At 40.5% G+C, this 18027-nt stretch overlaps 1 protein-coding gene and 1 long non-coding RNA gene across 2 annotated transcripts in view; both read left to right on the forward strand.

Moving 5' to 3' along the window:
- The first annotated feature begins 2089 nt into the window (after positions 1–2089).
- Positions 2090–3624, forward strand: twist1a (twist family bHLH transcription factor 1a). Its single transcript, XM_023817725.2, has 2 exons — positions 2090–2757; positions 3037–3624. The coding sequence occupies exon 1, from the start codon at positions 2220–2222 to the stop codon at positions 2730–2732; it is 513 nt and encodes a 170-aa protein (XP_023673493.1). The 5' UTR covers positions 2090–2219; the 3' UTR covers positions 2733–2757; positions 3037–3624.
- A 1820-nt stretch (positions 3625–5444) lies between these two features.
- LOC111846908 (uncharacterized) overlaps positions 5445–18027 on the forward strand; it is a 39619-nt gene continuing 27036 nt past the window's right edge. The window contains exons 1-2 of the long non-coding RNA XR_002838971.2: positions 5445–5650; positions 8036–8074. This is a non-coding gene — a long non-coding RNA (uncharacterized lncRNA). The remainder of the gene's footprint in view (positions 5651–8035; positions 8075–18027) is intronic.

Genomic DNA, 18027 nt, shown 5'->3' on the forward strand with positions numbered 1-18027 from the left:
GAGGTGGTTTTCTAATACATCCAAATGATCAAGACATTCGTGACAGAATAACCACCTTTCAGTTTGACAAGTTTCAGTTGCGTAGCCAACAGTCACTCGTTTTCATTCACCAGGATGGCGGACGCTTGTGCATCCTGGCGAGGACCACCCATTTCAGCTAAGATTAATATGATTAATCATACTAAACAAAAATGTGCGTAATGTTTTAATGATATTTCTGTATGACGTAAAATTGGAGCACTGAGTACATAGCTTAGCTATTAGACTTTAGCGTGGATACTGCCGAATATGCACTAATTCACACAAGCCCCATATCGATTAGTTTGATAGGAAAGTTTGCCCTCTTGTGGTCAAAAAGTTTCGTGCTATTTAATCGGGATTAAAAGGTCAGGTGAAAAGCAAATAAAACAAAAACATTTAGAAGAGGTAGGCCTACGTTAATTACTTTCATTTGACAGTATTTTAATAGCCCAAATTCATATACAACTAAATCGTCTAATTAAAACGTTTAAAACGAGGTATTATGATAAAATTGTAAGAGGAACACATTTTCTCTTTTTTTATATATCTACGCTGAGGTTACATCATGACTCAGAAGGAAATACGTGGACTGGTATTTGACAGGTAGCGTGTAGGTCTGGGTCCAGGTCCTGCCCCACGAATACTGTAAAAGGTCACTTAAATTAGATCAGTTTCAGCTTATTCGATTTTTAAGCTCCTCCGTGCCAGTCGACTTTTTGTTAGAAGGAATTGCATCATAAACTCTATGCCCTGGTGTGTAATTTGTGGCACCCCCAAATTATCAGGGGCGGGGGTGGATGGTTTACCAATCAAGCGGCTTTTAACTACATCCGTTTAAATTAAAGTGTTTTATATGTTTGCTTTGGGTGCTTTCTTTTTCCCCCGCCAGGTAATGTTTACGTTACGTTTTGGCCTCGCAGTTGGAGCGACCCGCTGCGAATGCCCATCAGCTTTAAACGCCTCGGCTCGAAATCCGAGTCGAGCCTTGCTTTTAAAAATGCGCCCGGCTCCCTCGGAAACCCACTGTCAGCCACACACTTCAGAGCTATTTAGTACCTGTGAAAATAAATTTAGAAGACTCACTCAGCACCCCTGTTCGTGACGTCTCACTCGCACTGCAACCCACTTAAATTATGTACACCTAGCAAGTCCAGACCGATAAAATGTATTAAAAGCGTTGATTATTATTTAATGACCTATAAATATACCCGTGATTTCGAATACAGATGCTCTGCATTCGGAATTCTGCTCAAAGGTTTTATAGGTAACGTCTTAAGACTGTCGTCTCCCCCCTAAGGACTTCAATTAGGATTTCCTTAACGCTTATGCGAGTCTGTGGGCGCGCTGTGGGTGTTCCCTAATATGATCATACAGAAGAAGGCGTAGGGAGTCTGACTCAAACGGGAGTTTACAGTGTTTCTGTGATCTGTATTTTTCTTAAATAGCAGACGATGGTCTCCTGAAAGTCGCTAAGCTCTCCTATTTTCAGGACCGACACTAAAACGTCTGGGATTAAAGAAACACAATCGGCAACAGTCACTCAAAAAAGCACACAGACGTAAATATGTATTACGTTTTGCAGTGATATGATAGCGCTACATTTGTTTAACGCTACCTATATTGTGGAGACTATTTGTCGCTGCTAGCGATACAAGAGTAAACTAAACTTTCAGCTAGGCCTATATGTATTGTTACAAATTAGCTTATTTTTAGCTCGCAATGTGTAGGAAACCGCGTGATCCAGCATTAAGTTGTACATAATTTATACTGCATATTATATAAAGTACAACAGATCTCCGCATCTGTTTACAAATTACAAACTTGCATGCTAATTCTAACTGACATTAATTACTTCGGGCCTAACGTAGATGGAGACTTTATTACGCCGATATTCCTTTATGTGCAAGACAGCAGCGAAAGAATTGATTCTTGTATAACGGAAACTTTTCTGATAGTTCCTTGGCCGCCCCCACCCCTCTTTCACGTAGCACGCTTCCTTGACCAATCACCTCTCCAAACACTGAGATCCATCCAGGCTATAAGAGCCCTCAGTTTCCAGAAAGCTGGAAACACCTCCTTCAGTCAGTGATCATCGAGTGAGTGTTTTAACCGAAATCAACTAATCGGAGGTCTCGGGTTTCTTGCATCTGAAAAAGTAGCATAAAACAAAGAAGCGGAATATTGCTTGTACTCTATAAATGAACGTAATGTTTGAAGAGGCGATGCAAGAAGAGTCGCGCTCCCCACTGTCTCCAGTGGACAGTCTCAGCAACAGTGAAGAGGAACTCGACAGGCAGCAGAAGAGATGTGGGAGGAAAAGGAGAACTAGCAGGAAAAATGGGGAGGATTCAGATAGCCCTACCCCTGGGAAAAGGGGGAAAAAGTCCAGCAGTAGCAGTCCGCAGTCTTTCGAAGAACTTCAGACGCAAAGAGTCATGGCGAACGTGCGCGAGCGGCAGAGGACGCAGTCTCTCAACGAAGCCTTTGCATCTTTGCGGAAAATTATTCCCACTTTGCCTTCAGATAAACTCAGCAAAATCCAGACACTAAAACTGGCGGCTAGATACATTGATTTTCTCTACCAAGTGCTACAGAGCGACGAGCTGGACTCGAAAATGGCAAGTTGTAGTTATGTGGCACACGAGAGACTAAGCTATGCTTTTTCCGTATGGAGGATGGAGGGCGCGTGGTCCATGTCAACATCTCACTAGTGTCCGTGGAGCTTACCGCAGCACGGTAAGTTATGTTTTCACATAGCCTATTATTAATAAGTATCAGTATTTTGCAGAATCAGTTTTTTCACCGTAAAGATCCTGTAATATAAACATTGATGCTAAAACGCAGCCACATATTTTAATATTTTATTGTACTGTCACAAAGACTCTCCTCCTGGTCCGTTTCATCCATGTAAAGAAAACAGATCTTCGTCTGTGTGAAGTTCTTTTTTAATAAATGCATTTAATTAACCATTCACGTTGTGTTTTTAAATAAACTGACCCTTGTTATCATTCATAGGTGACCAACAATTTCGCGTCCCTCTCTAAGGAGGCGATCCCGGATGATGAAGCTGGACATGTACAAAGCAATGATTTTTTAGGGGAGAAAAAAAACAAGACTATTTAAAGGAAAGAGGACGGGCGCGGGGAGCACTTACGAGGGAAAGGCAGAGGACGGTGATCAGCAGAGCGCCGAGGCGCTGTCATGCTGCCTACATTCTGACCTGTCTGCGCTTTCGAAATATGACGATGAATGTTGGAAACATGTATATTTTTATGCATGCCTTTTCGATCAGCCGTGCCTGTTTTGTAAGGAGACAGTGAAAATGCATTCAAGCTGCCGTTTCATTTCCAAATCGTTGATGAGGACCCCGAAATTGCTTTTTTTTTTTTTTTTTTTTTTTTTTTAATCTTTGGCTCGTTCATGTGCAAATTTGTTTTTAATTTTTTTTTCCCTTTTTTATGAAATACAGTTTATTTATTTATTAATGACTCGTCTTATGATGCAGGATAGATCAGGTGTCTATATGCATTCCTATTTTTATTATTGTTTTGTAAATAATTGTATATTTTTCTGCAATAAAATCAATATGAATTTAACACATAAGTTTGGGTAACTAATTTGGAATCAAGCTAGACCTATTAATAAAAAACATAATCTTTGCAAAATACAGATTTTGCAGCTGAAATGTAATTACCATACAATTACAAATAACAAGATCGAGGTCGATGGATGAACTGTTATTTTTTAAGTACGCGTTTCAGAGTGTTTTCCATTGACCATGCAAGCTTAGTTTGTCTACAACATACAGCGACTTTCTTATTTTTAGATAATGCCACTTTAAAATGTTTATTAAAAGGACAACGCTAAACATCTTTTAAAATACCACTGATATATAACTATATAATTTATACTATGAAATGTACTATGTGTTTTTGCGAGTACCTTAAATTTGTTATGATAAGTCGCGTTAAAATATCACTGTGAATTACTCGAATATAGGAATAGGTCTATTCTCCGTTGGGAAATATGGGGTTTCCTTAGTTCTTTGGAGATGGTGACCAGCGACATTAAAATACATTACGGCCGTGACGTTGTGTATAGTTCAAAAATGACATTAATATCCGGATTTTAATGCACATTTTATTTAGGCCTACGTTTATCGGTAACACCAGAGCACTTAATATAACATAAGACTCATGGTGATTGTTTTGTCGCTACTATTGCTGTCTTTGGAAGTATTAGTACTACTAGTAAAAAGTAGTACTTCTTGTGTAAGGTTGATGCGAATTTCAAAGCTGTCGCGAGAGCTAGCGTCCACTTTTGGGGTCAGTGTTTGTTTTTACACTGACATTTGGATTTCACTGATAACTTACCCGCCGAATATTCTACACACCTCTTAAAAATAAATGTGTGTTTGTTGTTGAAGATTGTTCCAGGCTGCTCGTAAAATTTCAGACAAAAATTTAATACTCGCCAACTAAAGCGGTTTTGTAAGCTTGACCGCCCGGCGTCCGATTGAAGTTGTGCGGAAACAGTGAAAGACGCTGTCAGTGGACGTTACTTGGCTTATTTTGTGCAGACCGGGTCTGGAAAAGTATTTTAGAAAGCGCTGCTTTGGATTCAAATCACGTGTCCGTTTGAAGAAGGTGTGTAATTGGGTTCTAAGGCATGCATGGAATTCCCAGATGTCTATAAAATGTAGGGCTCGTTTGGCAGGTCACTGGAAGGTGGAGAAGGTTAAAACCTTTAGCACAAACTTTATTTTTACGGCCTCAACAGTAAGCAATTTTGATATTTTTTTCATTTGGTAAAAAGAATAAATTGGTAAGTAGGGAAAGAGAAGCAATACAATACAAGCAAATAAACCGTAGTATAGTACCAATGAAAGTACTTTAACATATTAAACTGTGATGAAAATTCCGTTATATATATAGTAAAGATCTATGCTATATAATGTGTAACCTTTTTAAAATACAGCTAAACAAGAACGAAGACATATGGTGAATTTCGGAAAGTTGTTCAATGAACGCTATTAAAAAATTGGGCCTATACTGAAAACAAAGTCTAATGCATATTAATAAGATGTGCATATGCACGCACGTGCTGTAAACAGTGCTAAATCGAGCTATTTATCTCCAAATATAATATGTGATATGATAGCATTTTAATTAAAGACAATATACAACGCCTATATGAAAAAGGCTAAATTAAAATACCGGTAAAATCCGTTTGATAGGTGGCCACAGACTGTGGCTTTACTAATGTTAAATTGCTATATGATCAAATACGAGTTTCCTATGTGCTGAACGATTTTGGCAAGAAAAAAAGTTACAGAGGCACCTGAATGAAACTTATTTTTACCAGATGTTCCTATTTTTCTTAAAAGTCACGTGAAACGAACAGATGTTTGGTCGCCGCATGGACACGCCTTCACATACACTAAACGGAGAATGCTCGAAATGCGTTTTCTACATGAATTATTGTCTTTCTTAATCAATCTTAAGGCGAATAGTCGCGATTTACGCTCGTTACATTTTCATAAATACGGATTTCTTTGAAGCGATTGCGGAAAACGTCGGATTTCAAACGAAAAAAGGTTGGCATTAGTCGAAGTTTTCCGCCGTAAGAGGTAAGAGCAATGAAAAATATTATGTGACCAGAAATATTTTCCACTCATAAGTTAAACAGGAAAACGAGTATCGTGTAATATATTAGCGGCAAAGATATCACCGAGTTTACTTTTTATCAAGCTTCCAACCGCCTTAAAGGAAAAAACCGATAATGTTTTATGAATGACTCCTGATTAAAAGAAGCATCAGATTCAGACAGAAATACTAGGCGGGACTTTTAGGTATCTGTGGCACTGGGAACGTTAATTCACTGTGACTTATGAGCTTGAAGATTTCTTTTTGCATTTTGCAATGTTACCTGCGCGTAAGCGGTTGTTACCCAGCCTGAAGTAGCTCTGATTTTTGCTGATGCAATCCAGTGTGATTTTCCAGATGTGAGGCTGTAGGCCTGCCTTGCAGCAATACAAAATACTAAAGAAAATATTATAAGACTAGGAATATAGTCGCAAAAAATACAGATTTTTATTCTTCCAACAACAAGCTTTCATATTTTAAGTGATTTAGTTTTAGTATATCATATAGTAATGTCTGTTCAGATATATGTGCCATTTTCATGTCTGGATAAGTTTATTTTTTTCCAAAATGACCTCAGTTTTTTCATCAAAAAAAAAAAATCCCAGTTTATCGTTTTCATTTTTTTTTTTTTTTGAAATACCGTTTAAAGTAGAAATGGAAAATCATTGTATAAATCCGAATGGTTTCTCTTCATGCTTCATTTTAGTTTGCCAAGAAAAAAATATATGCAATATGATCAACCGAAAATTTCGCGGCGTAGAATAAACGTAATAAAATAGCTTTTAACGAGCCCTGGGGATTCTCGCACAGGCTAAAGCATTTGTGTGTTACACAGTACAAGGCTTAGCAGAAAGCGAACCCTTGGCTTTGACCAAGGAAGAATATAATTCACCAGAGGGAATCGATTCCTCATCTTCAAATTACTCTGTCCGTGTTATCTTAAACTTGACGCCGTCACTTTGAGAAGAAGAACATCATATTTGCTAGGCTTTGGGGTTAAATCTCTCAAGAAAAAATCCTTAGCAATTCGAACATCACAATTGCTTTCATCTTTGTGCTTCCAATTTTAAAATGAACAAACTGAGTATAAATTATGACAACAGCAAAAAAAAAAAAAAGTATTGGCATCTTGCAAATTTTCTGAGGTGCTTGTCGTCATTCCGCTGTATATTACTGTTATGTCTTACTATTAAATGTAGTTTGAAACACATATATGTAAACATACATTTATGGCAAAAATAGAAGTTGCACAGCATGCATTTCGAGACTTTAAAAGCCAAAATGGTGTCTATTTATTAGGCTGAAGCACGAGGCGGACAGTTTCCCTGACAACGCCAGCAGGTGACAGCAGGTGCCGTTTGCTCTACTCGCTTCACCTGCGCGTAATATTTCAGTCTGTCGTCATTAAATCATATGCATTAGTTCATAATTACGTTAGCTAAGTTATTTGACTGAACTCAACGCTCAAACTACTCAAGCCTTTGCCTTTTTAAAAATAGTTCGCAAAGTTAGTGAACAACTATATAGCCACGGGATAAACAGCTGAATTACCTGTCGAATCATTTAATAAATGTATATACAATCCAATTAATATACAATCGAAATTATGATCTCAAAGAAAAATATCTGTGTGTGGTGACTATCTAAATAAACAAGGCATTGACTCATCCATAGCAGATTCCCTGTGAATGTTGTATAAATTGTACATATGCATTTGAGTCTTGCAAAAATGTGCGTGCATGTGCTTCTTATAATAACATCATACCAGGAATAACAGAAATATAACATAACTGTACAAAATTTATAGTAACATTACTAACATTACTAACGTTAATAGTAACAGGCCAAGAGTGGAAATATTTCCAAACCGCCTAATGTTACAGTACAATAAATGAAAAACACCTGCTTCTCTCAGCCAGCCTACGGTGCGGGACTTGTTCAACGTAACAGCGACGTCAACGTCACAATGTAGTCCTTATTAAAGTTTTTGATGCTTTTATTTGAAAATAAGAATTTAATCAAAATTTCCTTCTATAAAACAATCTTTTGGGTTTAAAAATAAACCCAAGCAAAAACAAGTAAATGTTTTGCACGTGAAGAACATTCACAAAAAAGGGAACATTTTTACTGCACTTTTGAGTTTCTATATGCCAATAGATATGTTCCGTGTTAAATAAATACGCTAATTTACATCTTTGACAAAAACACAACTCCGAACCATAACATTCATGGGCAAAGTGTTAAACACGAAAAGTCATAACGCAATACTTTCAGAACCACAAACTTAAAAAATGTTCGCAGTCTGCAACGTTTAGGACGCTTGTTTCACCAGCTTTACTTACTGAGATTATCACTGTTCATATTTGCAGGTCACGTCACTCAACGAACCCTGGAGCCATGTAATTTATGTAAGTAATTTTACCATCTTCAAATTCCTAAAATTTTTTGCACAATGTGTGGTCACAAATGGCCTGCATCTCGTGTGAATAATTTCACTGAAACTGGTTTTGCAAACACACAAACAAGGTCCATATAATTAGTGCCATCGCACTGTACTAGACGTTAAAATTTAAGAATAATTAAATTAAATCAAATTGAATTAAGAATGGGCCATTTTCCCGTGGAATGTAACGGAAATGAATTCTTACTTAAACAGTTTCTAAATAGCTTTTAACATTTTCTAGTAGAGTCGCGGTTTTAATGGTATTACTAACATGTCATTTCTGACAGCTGCTAAAGAAAAAGAGCTTACGTTGTGGACTTTCCCAAGTGTAAGAAAATAACAAACATTACTAATTGGCTGAAACGAGTGACCCAGTATGATTGTTCCCTTTGAGTAGGCTATGTCTACAAGTGAGTGGATGATTGGGTGTCATTGTAAACAGGTGCCAGAGCATTTAAATCAATTAATCATTTAAAGCAATCAATCGATTGTGTTGTTCAGGCGCAAAACGTTAAACAAAACCACCAAATAAATTGAACGCTTTTTAACTTGAACGATTAGGCCTACAATTTCAATTTGCTCAGGATTATGTAAAAATTATGTAAAAACATGTGTCGAAAAAAACTGTTTCTCATCGACCAACAGGAACATAAATTGAAATATGAGGTAGGTGGATCTCACGTATTGCGTTTTTGTTAACATGGCAGTATGCCTGTATATAGTCCTTCATTTGTAATCTTATTCAATAATTTTGTGAGGACCTAATTTACGGCATTCTGGGCTTTTAACATTTCGCTATATATAGAGAAAAAAGATTCAGAATCTAAATGTGTGCGTTCCTTTCGTTATTGTTTTGCAAGTTCAATTTTCAATTTAATCATAAGGGCCGATGTCTCGCAGCGTTGTCACATATCTGATGTGTCTTAAAATAAATCACAATGTGCAGTCGAGTAGCATATTTCTTTTATACACTACAGGTGCGGTAGTCACAAATCCAACGTCTTTCGTTCATCTGCAACGTTTCCAATCAAAATTGAACATTTTTCGTGTTAGAGGTCTTATTTTTATGGTTTTATTTTTTTTCTGTAAATGTTTATTAAACACTCACAGTAGACTTATTAAACAAACATCGCACCATGCAGTTTATTTAATAATTCCATAATTCCATTATTAGCATAGTATAAAACTTAGGCACCAAACGCAATATTAATTTTCATAGAAAGGCTGAACAGTCCTAGTCTGAATCCACTGGAATCCAAAGGCATTCCTTTGGGACCTTTTTATCTGTACTTGTTGCCGGTATATTTACGCATCTTAGATTTGCATTGTTTTATTGTTGTTCCTGTGTTTATACCCCCTGCGTCGAATCAAACATTTTTCTTAATATGCAGCAGTAAGCATAGTAAAATTGGGTGTATGTTAAGGAGAGTCAGTCTTGTAAAGCAAGTCTGACCCTCTTGCCACGTGAGAAGCTACGTCACTGTCCAAGATTTCTGAAGGATGAGTGCAAATTACACAGCACTCTTGCTTTAATATGATGTTCTTCACAATAGGGATCCACGAACCCACTGTGGCACTCATCGCGAACATAAACCCATTTCGGAAGATCACGTATTTCATCATTCGACTTTATACCTATGGAAACTGTAATGGAATTAACTATAATTACATTAAAAAAAAACTATACCTTGTAAAAAAAATGCAGTAAAATTGAATTTTAGTAGTAAACAATGTTCATTTGAAATATTCATAAAAGCAACTGCACAATTTTTACATCGAATTGGAGAAATGTTATCTTATTTAATTGTCACCTGTTGACAGATTCAAAAAAAAAAATGCACAACACAAAATCCCAGTCTCCTAAAACATATGCTGTTCTAATAGTTAATACGGTTAATTTAGGTACTGCTGATCCTAGTCATATAAATTTATCAATTTAATTATCGCACCTTCTTAAGAACTCTGTGATATGGCATTTAACACTTTTGAGATAACTGATATGTGCGGGACAAAGCATTGGATAAAGTGATACGTCTGCTACACATGGAAAAAATAAGTAAATTAACCCCTCAGGCCATATGCGCAGAGAAACAATTAAATGTATAACTGCAGAGGAAAAGAAGGTATTGTAGACCGCTGCTTTAAAGAGCGCCATGCACAGAAGCCTATGTCATGTACCACGCCACAGTAAATCTACCTATATATTCTCTATCATACATAGAGGTCCGTCGACGGTGCTGCAATCTCGTAGCCAACTCAGTGTAGTCTAACACTTCCTAAGTACTTATCCTGCATTTTGGCAAATGCCTGCTTCATTTAGGGGAGAAATCTGGTGGCCGCTCCTAACTGCTTGGAAGAGAAGGTGTGGCGTCTTAAATATCCTTGGAGCTGGGAGAATTCCTACCGTAAGTGAAAAAATATTGTTACAGGCCGATGGGTATGACTGCAGTTCCCTCGAAATTTTCAAACGTATAAATCTAAAACCTGAACTGAACTCTGCACTGCTTTCTGCACAAGGGCCCTAAACCGCCATAAAAAAGAGCATTATGACGTCATCAGAAAGCGCTTTTATTTCGATCAATATTACAGATCCATGGAGAGTAGATTTTATGTGGACAAAAATGGTGTTTTTCTGAAGAATCACAATTCGGTGTATTTTTTTTCACATACATGTTTCCGTCCAAATGTTAATAATACTTATTATTTACCTACATCATTATTGGCGTATTGGAATAAGCTCCCTACCATATATAGGCTATGCACTTTCCTGATTAGCCCTGTGCAGGGGTACGGAGTATTGTATTGGAGGATACTTGCTGGAAATTGTGGGAAAAATACAGCTGCAATCATTTTGCTTACAGAAAGAAAATTGGTGCCATTAGGTGTCGTTTCACTGTACAATAACAGCGTATGAAATTATATGATTTACATAAACATAATTCATGTGTGTACATAGTGGAGTAGCTTACATGTGATATGGTATCAATTCTACATATATATTAGAAGGATCATTGTTCATTTTTTAAGTGGTATATTATTTACAGTTACAGTGGTTGTAGGCCTCTACCCATTTATCCCGACTGATACTTTACCACAACAGTACAGGTCTGCCTGAAGTTGAGGACCACCCTCAACGGACATGAGCAGAGCACCTGCCTGGACCCCAATCAGTACCTTATGGTTGCAGATCCATAGTCACCTGGTCCACCTCATTATGTGCAGACTGTCCAACAGCTCATAAATGCACAAAAATGGACTAAATCCTTGTTGTATATAGTTTTGTAATGCAGCCGTATAATTCAAAGGCCCTTTCTGTAAGAAGCTATATAGGTCTACTAAAACTGGAATTGTATGGTTGCAGTCTCTTTTGTCTTATTTATACCACACTGTAATCTCTAAACCGTTCAAACTGAGGTTTGAAGCACAATTCACACTTGTTTTGAGAGTGGATAAAAGGATGTTTTCTTGAATATGTAAGAGGCAGATTTTTTCTTTGCTTTTTATGGATACAAAAGACACTTTGTTACTTTCTTGGATGCACATTAGTGTCTATTGGCTCATAAATTCTACATAGCGGGAATCTATAGATTAAAGGCATCCTTAAACTTGCAATCCGGGCTCTCGGGCTTTATTCCCATGAATAAAATAAAGACAAATGGCAGTCAAGTTCAAATGTTAAAAGCGGTTATTTTATCGTTTTCTCCGTATTGTATTTGTCACCAGCTGTCACCTTCAGCTACCACTTAAGGCGTTTTGTACCGTGAACAGACTGAAGCCGCCCCTTCTTCCGCCAGACGCGGCGCTCTTTTCCGTCACGCGCCCTTCGCTTCGCCGGGGCGGGCGATCCTGGGCCGGCGCCGTCCGATCGTCTCTGATTTACAGGTCTCGGCTGTACTGTAAATGGAACCACATTGTGCCGTGTTTCATATCGCCGTAACCCCCGAGGAAAGGCTTGTTCCGATTACGGATCCCTTCAGATGTGTGAACTGAGAGTTTTTGTCTGGCACTGGGAAAGGAGACTAAAGGCGTAGGAATGCGGCGGAGGCGCACATTTCAGGACCGCCGAATGCTTGTTTTAAAACTCCGCAAGTTATCAAAGAGCCCCACCAAAGTGTCTCTTTCTCCTATGGTAACTGTAGCTCAGATTTTTTAATACCGTGAATATTCCCTTTAAGCGCGTTAGATTTAAGTACACACTTGCCATATTGCTGAATTCTAATACAGAAAACTATTATTATCCAATTCGTTTATTTAAACAACATTTATAAATATAGGAACTAGTGGGCTTGCTGATATAAATACTTGGAAAATCTATATCTTATGTCTTCAGAATATGAAAATATTAAACTTTCTGTTTATGTTAAGGGAAATGGACCTATTACCACCAGACAGTACGTTTTATATAAGGATGAATCATAGTGCACGAAGAATGAATGCAAGGTGAATGAATAAGGTAATTCAATAAAAATGGTGGGATTGCTGTGGAATTTTCAAAATAGTTATGAATCCATAGGAAAACAGGATATGACAGGCGGTGAGAGGCTGCATTTGGGCTGTCGGATTTTAAATATGGTAAAAGGTATTATAATAACTTAGGTAACTGTGTGCCTCAGATATGCCAGAGGCATTGTAGTTCATAAATTGAGAAATAATGCTTTAATGCCATTGATGTTTCTATCACATTAAATAGACCATTGTATTTCAATTATTAAGTTGTGTCCCCTCCACTATCTCGAGCTGTCCCACAACGTTGACTGTGTCCCTCTTTGAAAATAGTTTAGTATCTGCATATGGGGGGGGGGGCGATTAGCACTGTCACATGGGACCTAGGTTCTAGTCTCCGCCAGGGTTCTATGCGTGTGGAGTTTCCGTGTTCTCCCTGTGTTATCGTGTGGTTTCTTCTAAGAACTCCTGTCATCCCCCCCCCCCCCACCCCAGTCCAAAAATATGCTGAAGCTAATCGGAGTTAGCTTCAGCTTAGTGTGTGTGAATGGTGTGTGAGTGTGTCCTGCGATGGGTTGGCGCCCCATCCTGGGTTGTTCCCTGCCCTGCACCCCCTGTGACCCTGCATAGGACAAGCAGTTTCAGAAAATGGATGGATGGATGGATGGATGGATCTACACTGAGCTTTCCCAAGCTTGCAGAATGTTTGGGAATTCAGATAGGAAACAGTTTGGGTGTTATTCCAACAAGACCCTGGAGACCAAAGGAAAGAGAGTTTATGCAGAATATGGAAGTCATTTTCTGATATGGAAGTTGTTTCAAGCAGTAGAACGTTCTGAGATGGGCACGCCCCCCCCCCCCCCCCCCCATCCAATTGGCCGGGATTTGAGCGGAGCAGCGCGTGTCCCTCTCTCACGCGTGACCCTCGCGCCATGGGATGCCACCCAGGCAGCAGGCACAGCGGGGTCACACCGCCTCGGGGGGGGGGGGTGGGGGATACACGATGATGTCACAGGCAGGAGGCCGCCGGCGAGCGGGCCCGGCATTCTGCGAGGTTCGACGGGGGCCCTGTGAAAATAAACAGGCAATCATGGGGCGGCGCAGGCGTCCGCGGCGGCGTGGGGGGGGGGGGGGGTGCGTGGCTGAAGGACGCCAATCGCTCGCTCCGGGCTGCAGTTTATTTGTGCTGCCTCGCCATCCATAAACAGCGGGTCCCTCTTCGCTGGGAAGGGTAAACGGAACGTCGGATGGATAAACATCACAGGGTCCTCACATGTGCCTGTTAACGGTCGGGCCTTTTCAAATGTCTGTATATTTCACTTAGTTATGACAACCTCCCCCCCCCCCCAAAAAAAAGGAGAAAAGATTATTTTGTGAGGGGAAAATGAAAGAACGCGTGCTGGTGTAGTGAAAACTTTTCTGCTTTTATGTGCGCTTAGCCCTCTTTGCTCTGAAATCATACACCCCCCTTATCCTTCCCGTCATCGCTTGGGCGAGTGGTTGGAATACATTAAAAACCATATCTAGTCGTTGGAAAAAAAACGTAAAGTATGCATTTTTGAATTAGCCCAAACCGAAAATAGCTCCAAATCACTGAGCGCTGCCAGCGTCTCGATTAGCTGCCAGGAGAATTCGATACTCTGAAAGCCGCGGCAGCTTCGGTGCCGTTTGATGGAGGTGGCAGCGATTCCCGTCCCGAGTCTCGCGTGTGGGGGGTGGGGGGGGGGGCAACAGTGAATGTGCACTTGTTCGCCTTGATGGTGAGGCCTGATACCATGGGAATTTAACACACTAGAATGCATAAATTCAACATGGATGGTCCTTAGACACTCCACACCAACATGGGCTTAAAACCAGAAGAAGATGCTGTTGTCGGGGTCACTGCATGCAGATGTTATCATCTCTGTCTTACTGGGCCTTCAGAGTCCATGGGCATCAAGCTACAGTTCACACAGAGAATGAAAAAATGACTTTGGACACCGCAGAACCTGGCAGACGTCCCATGACGACACGTGGAGAACATGCAAACTCCACATACATGGTGCCAGGCTGGAGACTCAAACCTTGGTTTCTGAGGTGTGAGACAATAGTGCCAACTACTCTGCCATCATGCTGTCCTTAATAATAAACATATATACTCTCCAGGATTTATGTAAAGAAAGTCACACTGAAGGTAATGAAGACATGAGCTCCAGCTGGGAGTTTTACAGAAATGTGACAGTTTTTTCTTTACAACAGCTGCCAACAGAATATTTAATAGTCTATGGAACTGAAAATAAAGTGTTTATCTAGGACAATGTCACAGTAAGCCAGGAATCTAATCCAGGTAGCATAGAGGACATGGTTGGCACAGCAGACCACTGCAGGACACACACTGAGTAATTTAGGGGTGTCAGTTCATAACTGCATGTTTTTGGACAGCAGGAAGAAACCAAAAAACACTATGGAAATGTGCCAGTTGAACATATTCTGGGGCAGAGATGGGATTCAAACACACAACCCTACTTGGGTTAGGTGACAGCAAAACTCACTGCACCAGCGGCTTCCCCAAAGCCGCTTTGGTTCACTCAGAGTCAGATCGGGGAGCGCGACCATGTTTGATGGCTATTGGGACGTTTTCCTCCGTCGCTCACAGACCCCGGGACTCCGCTGAGGAAGCCGCTCTCGCTATGGAGACAGAAGTGCCGTCCCCCAGGGGAAAAGGTGCAAGGTTTTGTCATGAGGAGGTGTCTCCTCTGCCCCCCACTGTGTGAAACAACAGCTGATATGAGGGAAAGTGACAGAAACAGTCATCACCCCCCCGCACCCGCACCCTGGCCACGGGCTGCTCTGACGCCGGTGATGTACCTGTTAGCCCCTCATAATCTATCAGACTGAAATTCCAATGCCACTACCCCAAACCACCCCCCCCCCCCACAACTCCCTGAATACAGAAAGTCTAGATCTGCATACTCAGAAATATAAGCCTTCCTGGAGATGCATGCACAAGCACATGAACACAGGCGTTCGGGAAACACAGGCCTACAGAATTATAGACCCGTGCAACACAGACCAGTGTAAATTACCTATGGGCAGAGTATACAGTAAGGACTGAGTTTTCCGTGATCATGGATCAGAGAAACTCCCACTGTGGGACTTTTGTTTCTGTGTGGTACCGTCGCCTCTGTTCGGCGCTAAGCCGCCTGCTTTAATTAAACTGAGGTCCCACTGGGATTATGCAACATTGCAGCCACTGATACTCTGCCGTGTATCAGTGGAGTCCTTACTCCTTTGGCTGCTCTCTGTGGAACTTCCAGGGTGCTGTCTTATATCCTGAAACACCTCCTTTCATTTTTTTGGCTCAGAAGCTCCCTGTGAAACACCCCCCCCCCCTCCCCCCAGTTTAAGCTGGAGAGACCCCCCATACAAAGAAAAGCGATTGGCCTTTAAAACCTGAGAAAATGGAAAAAGTTCACAGACACTTTTTAGCAAAAGGAATGAAACTGGAGTCTGGATCCAGGTGGGAAAAATCAGAATTAGTTTTAGGTGCTGATTTTTTTCTTAGTTTGATCATAATTTTTGCTACTTCTAGGTAACGTTTGTCCCATTATTTTTTTCTGGCAGAAAAATGATATTTCAGGAACAACCTACCCATGTGTTTTGGATCTGATCAGGGCCCTTGACAGATGCCATTCATTTTCTCTCTGTTACTGGTCATACTCCGGCTCTGCTGCTGCTCATACTCCAGCAATTATGCTGATAATACTCCAGCAATTATACTGATAATTCTCCGGCTCTGATGCCGTTCATACTCCGGCTCTGATGCTGGTTATATTCTTGCTCTGCTGCTAGTCATACTCCGGCTATAATGTTGGTCGTACTCCAGCTCTGCTGCTCATAGTACTCCAGCTATGATGCTGGTTGTGCTCTAGCTCTGCTGTTAGTCACGCTCATACTCCAGCTATGCTGCTGCTCATACTCCGGTTATGCTGCTGCTCATACTCCTTCAGCAGCACCTGATGTGCCCCACAGTACCTGAAACTCCTCTACTGGGTGCCTGACTTATGATCTGGCTTCACAAATGCCCACGCAATGAGGACTCTTCCGGTAGTCACCATCTGCAGGACTCTCCATCCCCAGGGCTGAAGAACTCCCTGTAAATCACACAAACCTTTGTCAGATTCCAACACCATGACCGGAGGAGATTTATCAGCAACGTGGCATGACCTAAAAAATCCAAACTTCCTTTCTCCACAGCCAGGGGGACCTGGCCTTTTGTTAAAACAACAATCATTACATCATTAAAGGCTCATTTAAACCAATAACCACAAAGCAGCCTTTTGTCTTTACTGAAATAAAATAAAGTAAAATAGCATGACTTCAAACCATCAACATAAGAGTTTGGGAATCGAATCACAGCAGGACAAAGGACAAATCCTGGCCAAGATAAACACAGATAGAGGAATGCTTTCTTTCCTAAACTGCAAAATGTTTATACATTCAGACCTCCGGTACATGTATAAATTAATAGATGACAAGCCATTGGACCAAAGGCCTCTGTGTTGACCTTCTTAATTTGAGTTTGGTCAACAATTTGGGGGGACGCGGCCAAAGAAAATAGTGATAGGAAAGAGATCAAAAGCAGACCCTCCCGTACAAAGCAGATTTAGTTAAGAATAACCCTCCACTTAATCACGCAAAATATGAACAAGAGAGGGATAACAAGCGGATAATGAGCACTCATCAGTATTCCAGTGTTAGGAACGGTTTCTGGGGAGAATCAACTACACTGGATGAAAAAAATCAGAGGAGTACAGGGATTGGAGACGGCATCACCTCAGCGGACCAGATGGAATTAATGTTGCTGCAAGTAATGGCTTAATGAACTAAATTGGCTTATTGACTTACTTTCAGGGGAGGTGCAGTGGTTAGCACTGCTGCCTCCCACCTCAGGGACCAGGGTTTGAGTCTCTACTGTGGGATTTTGCATGTTCTCCGTATGCCCACCCCCCACCCAGTCCAAAAACATACTGAGATTAATTGGACTTTCCCAATTGCCAGTAGGTGGTGAACAGAGTATGTATGCCCTATGATGGGTTGGTGCCTCATCCTGTGTTATTCTCTGCCTTGCACCAGTAGTCTCTGGGATAGGATCCAGACCCCCTGCAACACTGAATCGGACAAGTGGTTTCAGAAAATGGATGGATTTACTTTTAAATTGCCCATCCATCTGTCCATTGTTCAAAGCCATGTATCGAGTGAGTCTGGGGCCTACCTTTAAATAATAAAAATAGTAATATAAATTACATTAAACTGAAAGTATTAAAGTGTTACTGTTGGTAATAGCAAGTATATCACATACAATCTGAGCAATGATCAAAACAAAGGGTAAGCGTGTTATTGGCCCAAAGCCGGGTCACAGTGCTTTTGTCTGGTTGACGGTACCTGCCTGGACCTCGTGGCTCAGGTACAAATCAGGCAGTGAACCGGACAGTC

The sequence above is a fragment of the Paramormyrops kingsleyae genome, chromosome 23, assembly GCF_048594095.1.
Source record: "Paramormyrops kingsleyae isolate MSU_618 chromosome 23, PKINGS_0.4, whole genome shotgun sequence".
Classification (NCBI taxonomy): Eukaryota; Metazoa; Chordata; class Actinopteri; order Osteoglossiformes; family Mormyridae; genus Paramormyrops; species Paramormyrops kingsleyae.

Coding starts and splice junctions, on each gene's coding strand:
- twist1a (XM_023817725.2), top strand. CDS start 2,220: ATGAACGTAATGTTTGAAGAGGCGATGCAAGAAGAGTCGCGCTCCCCA.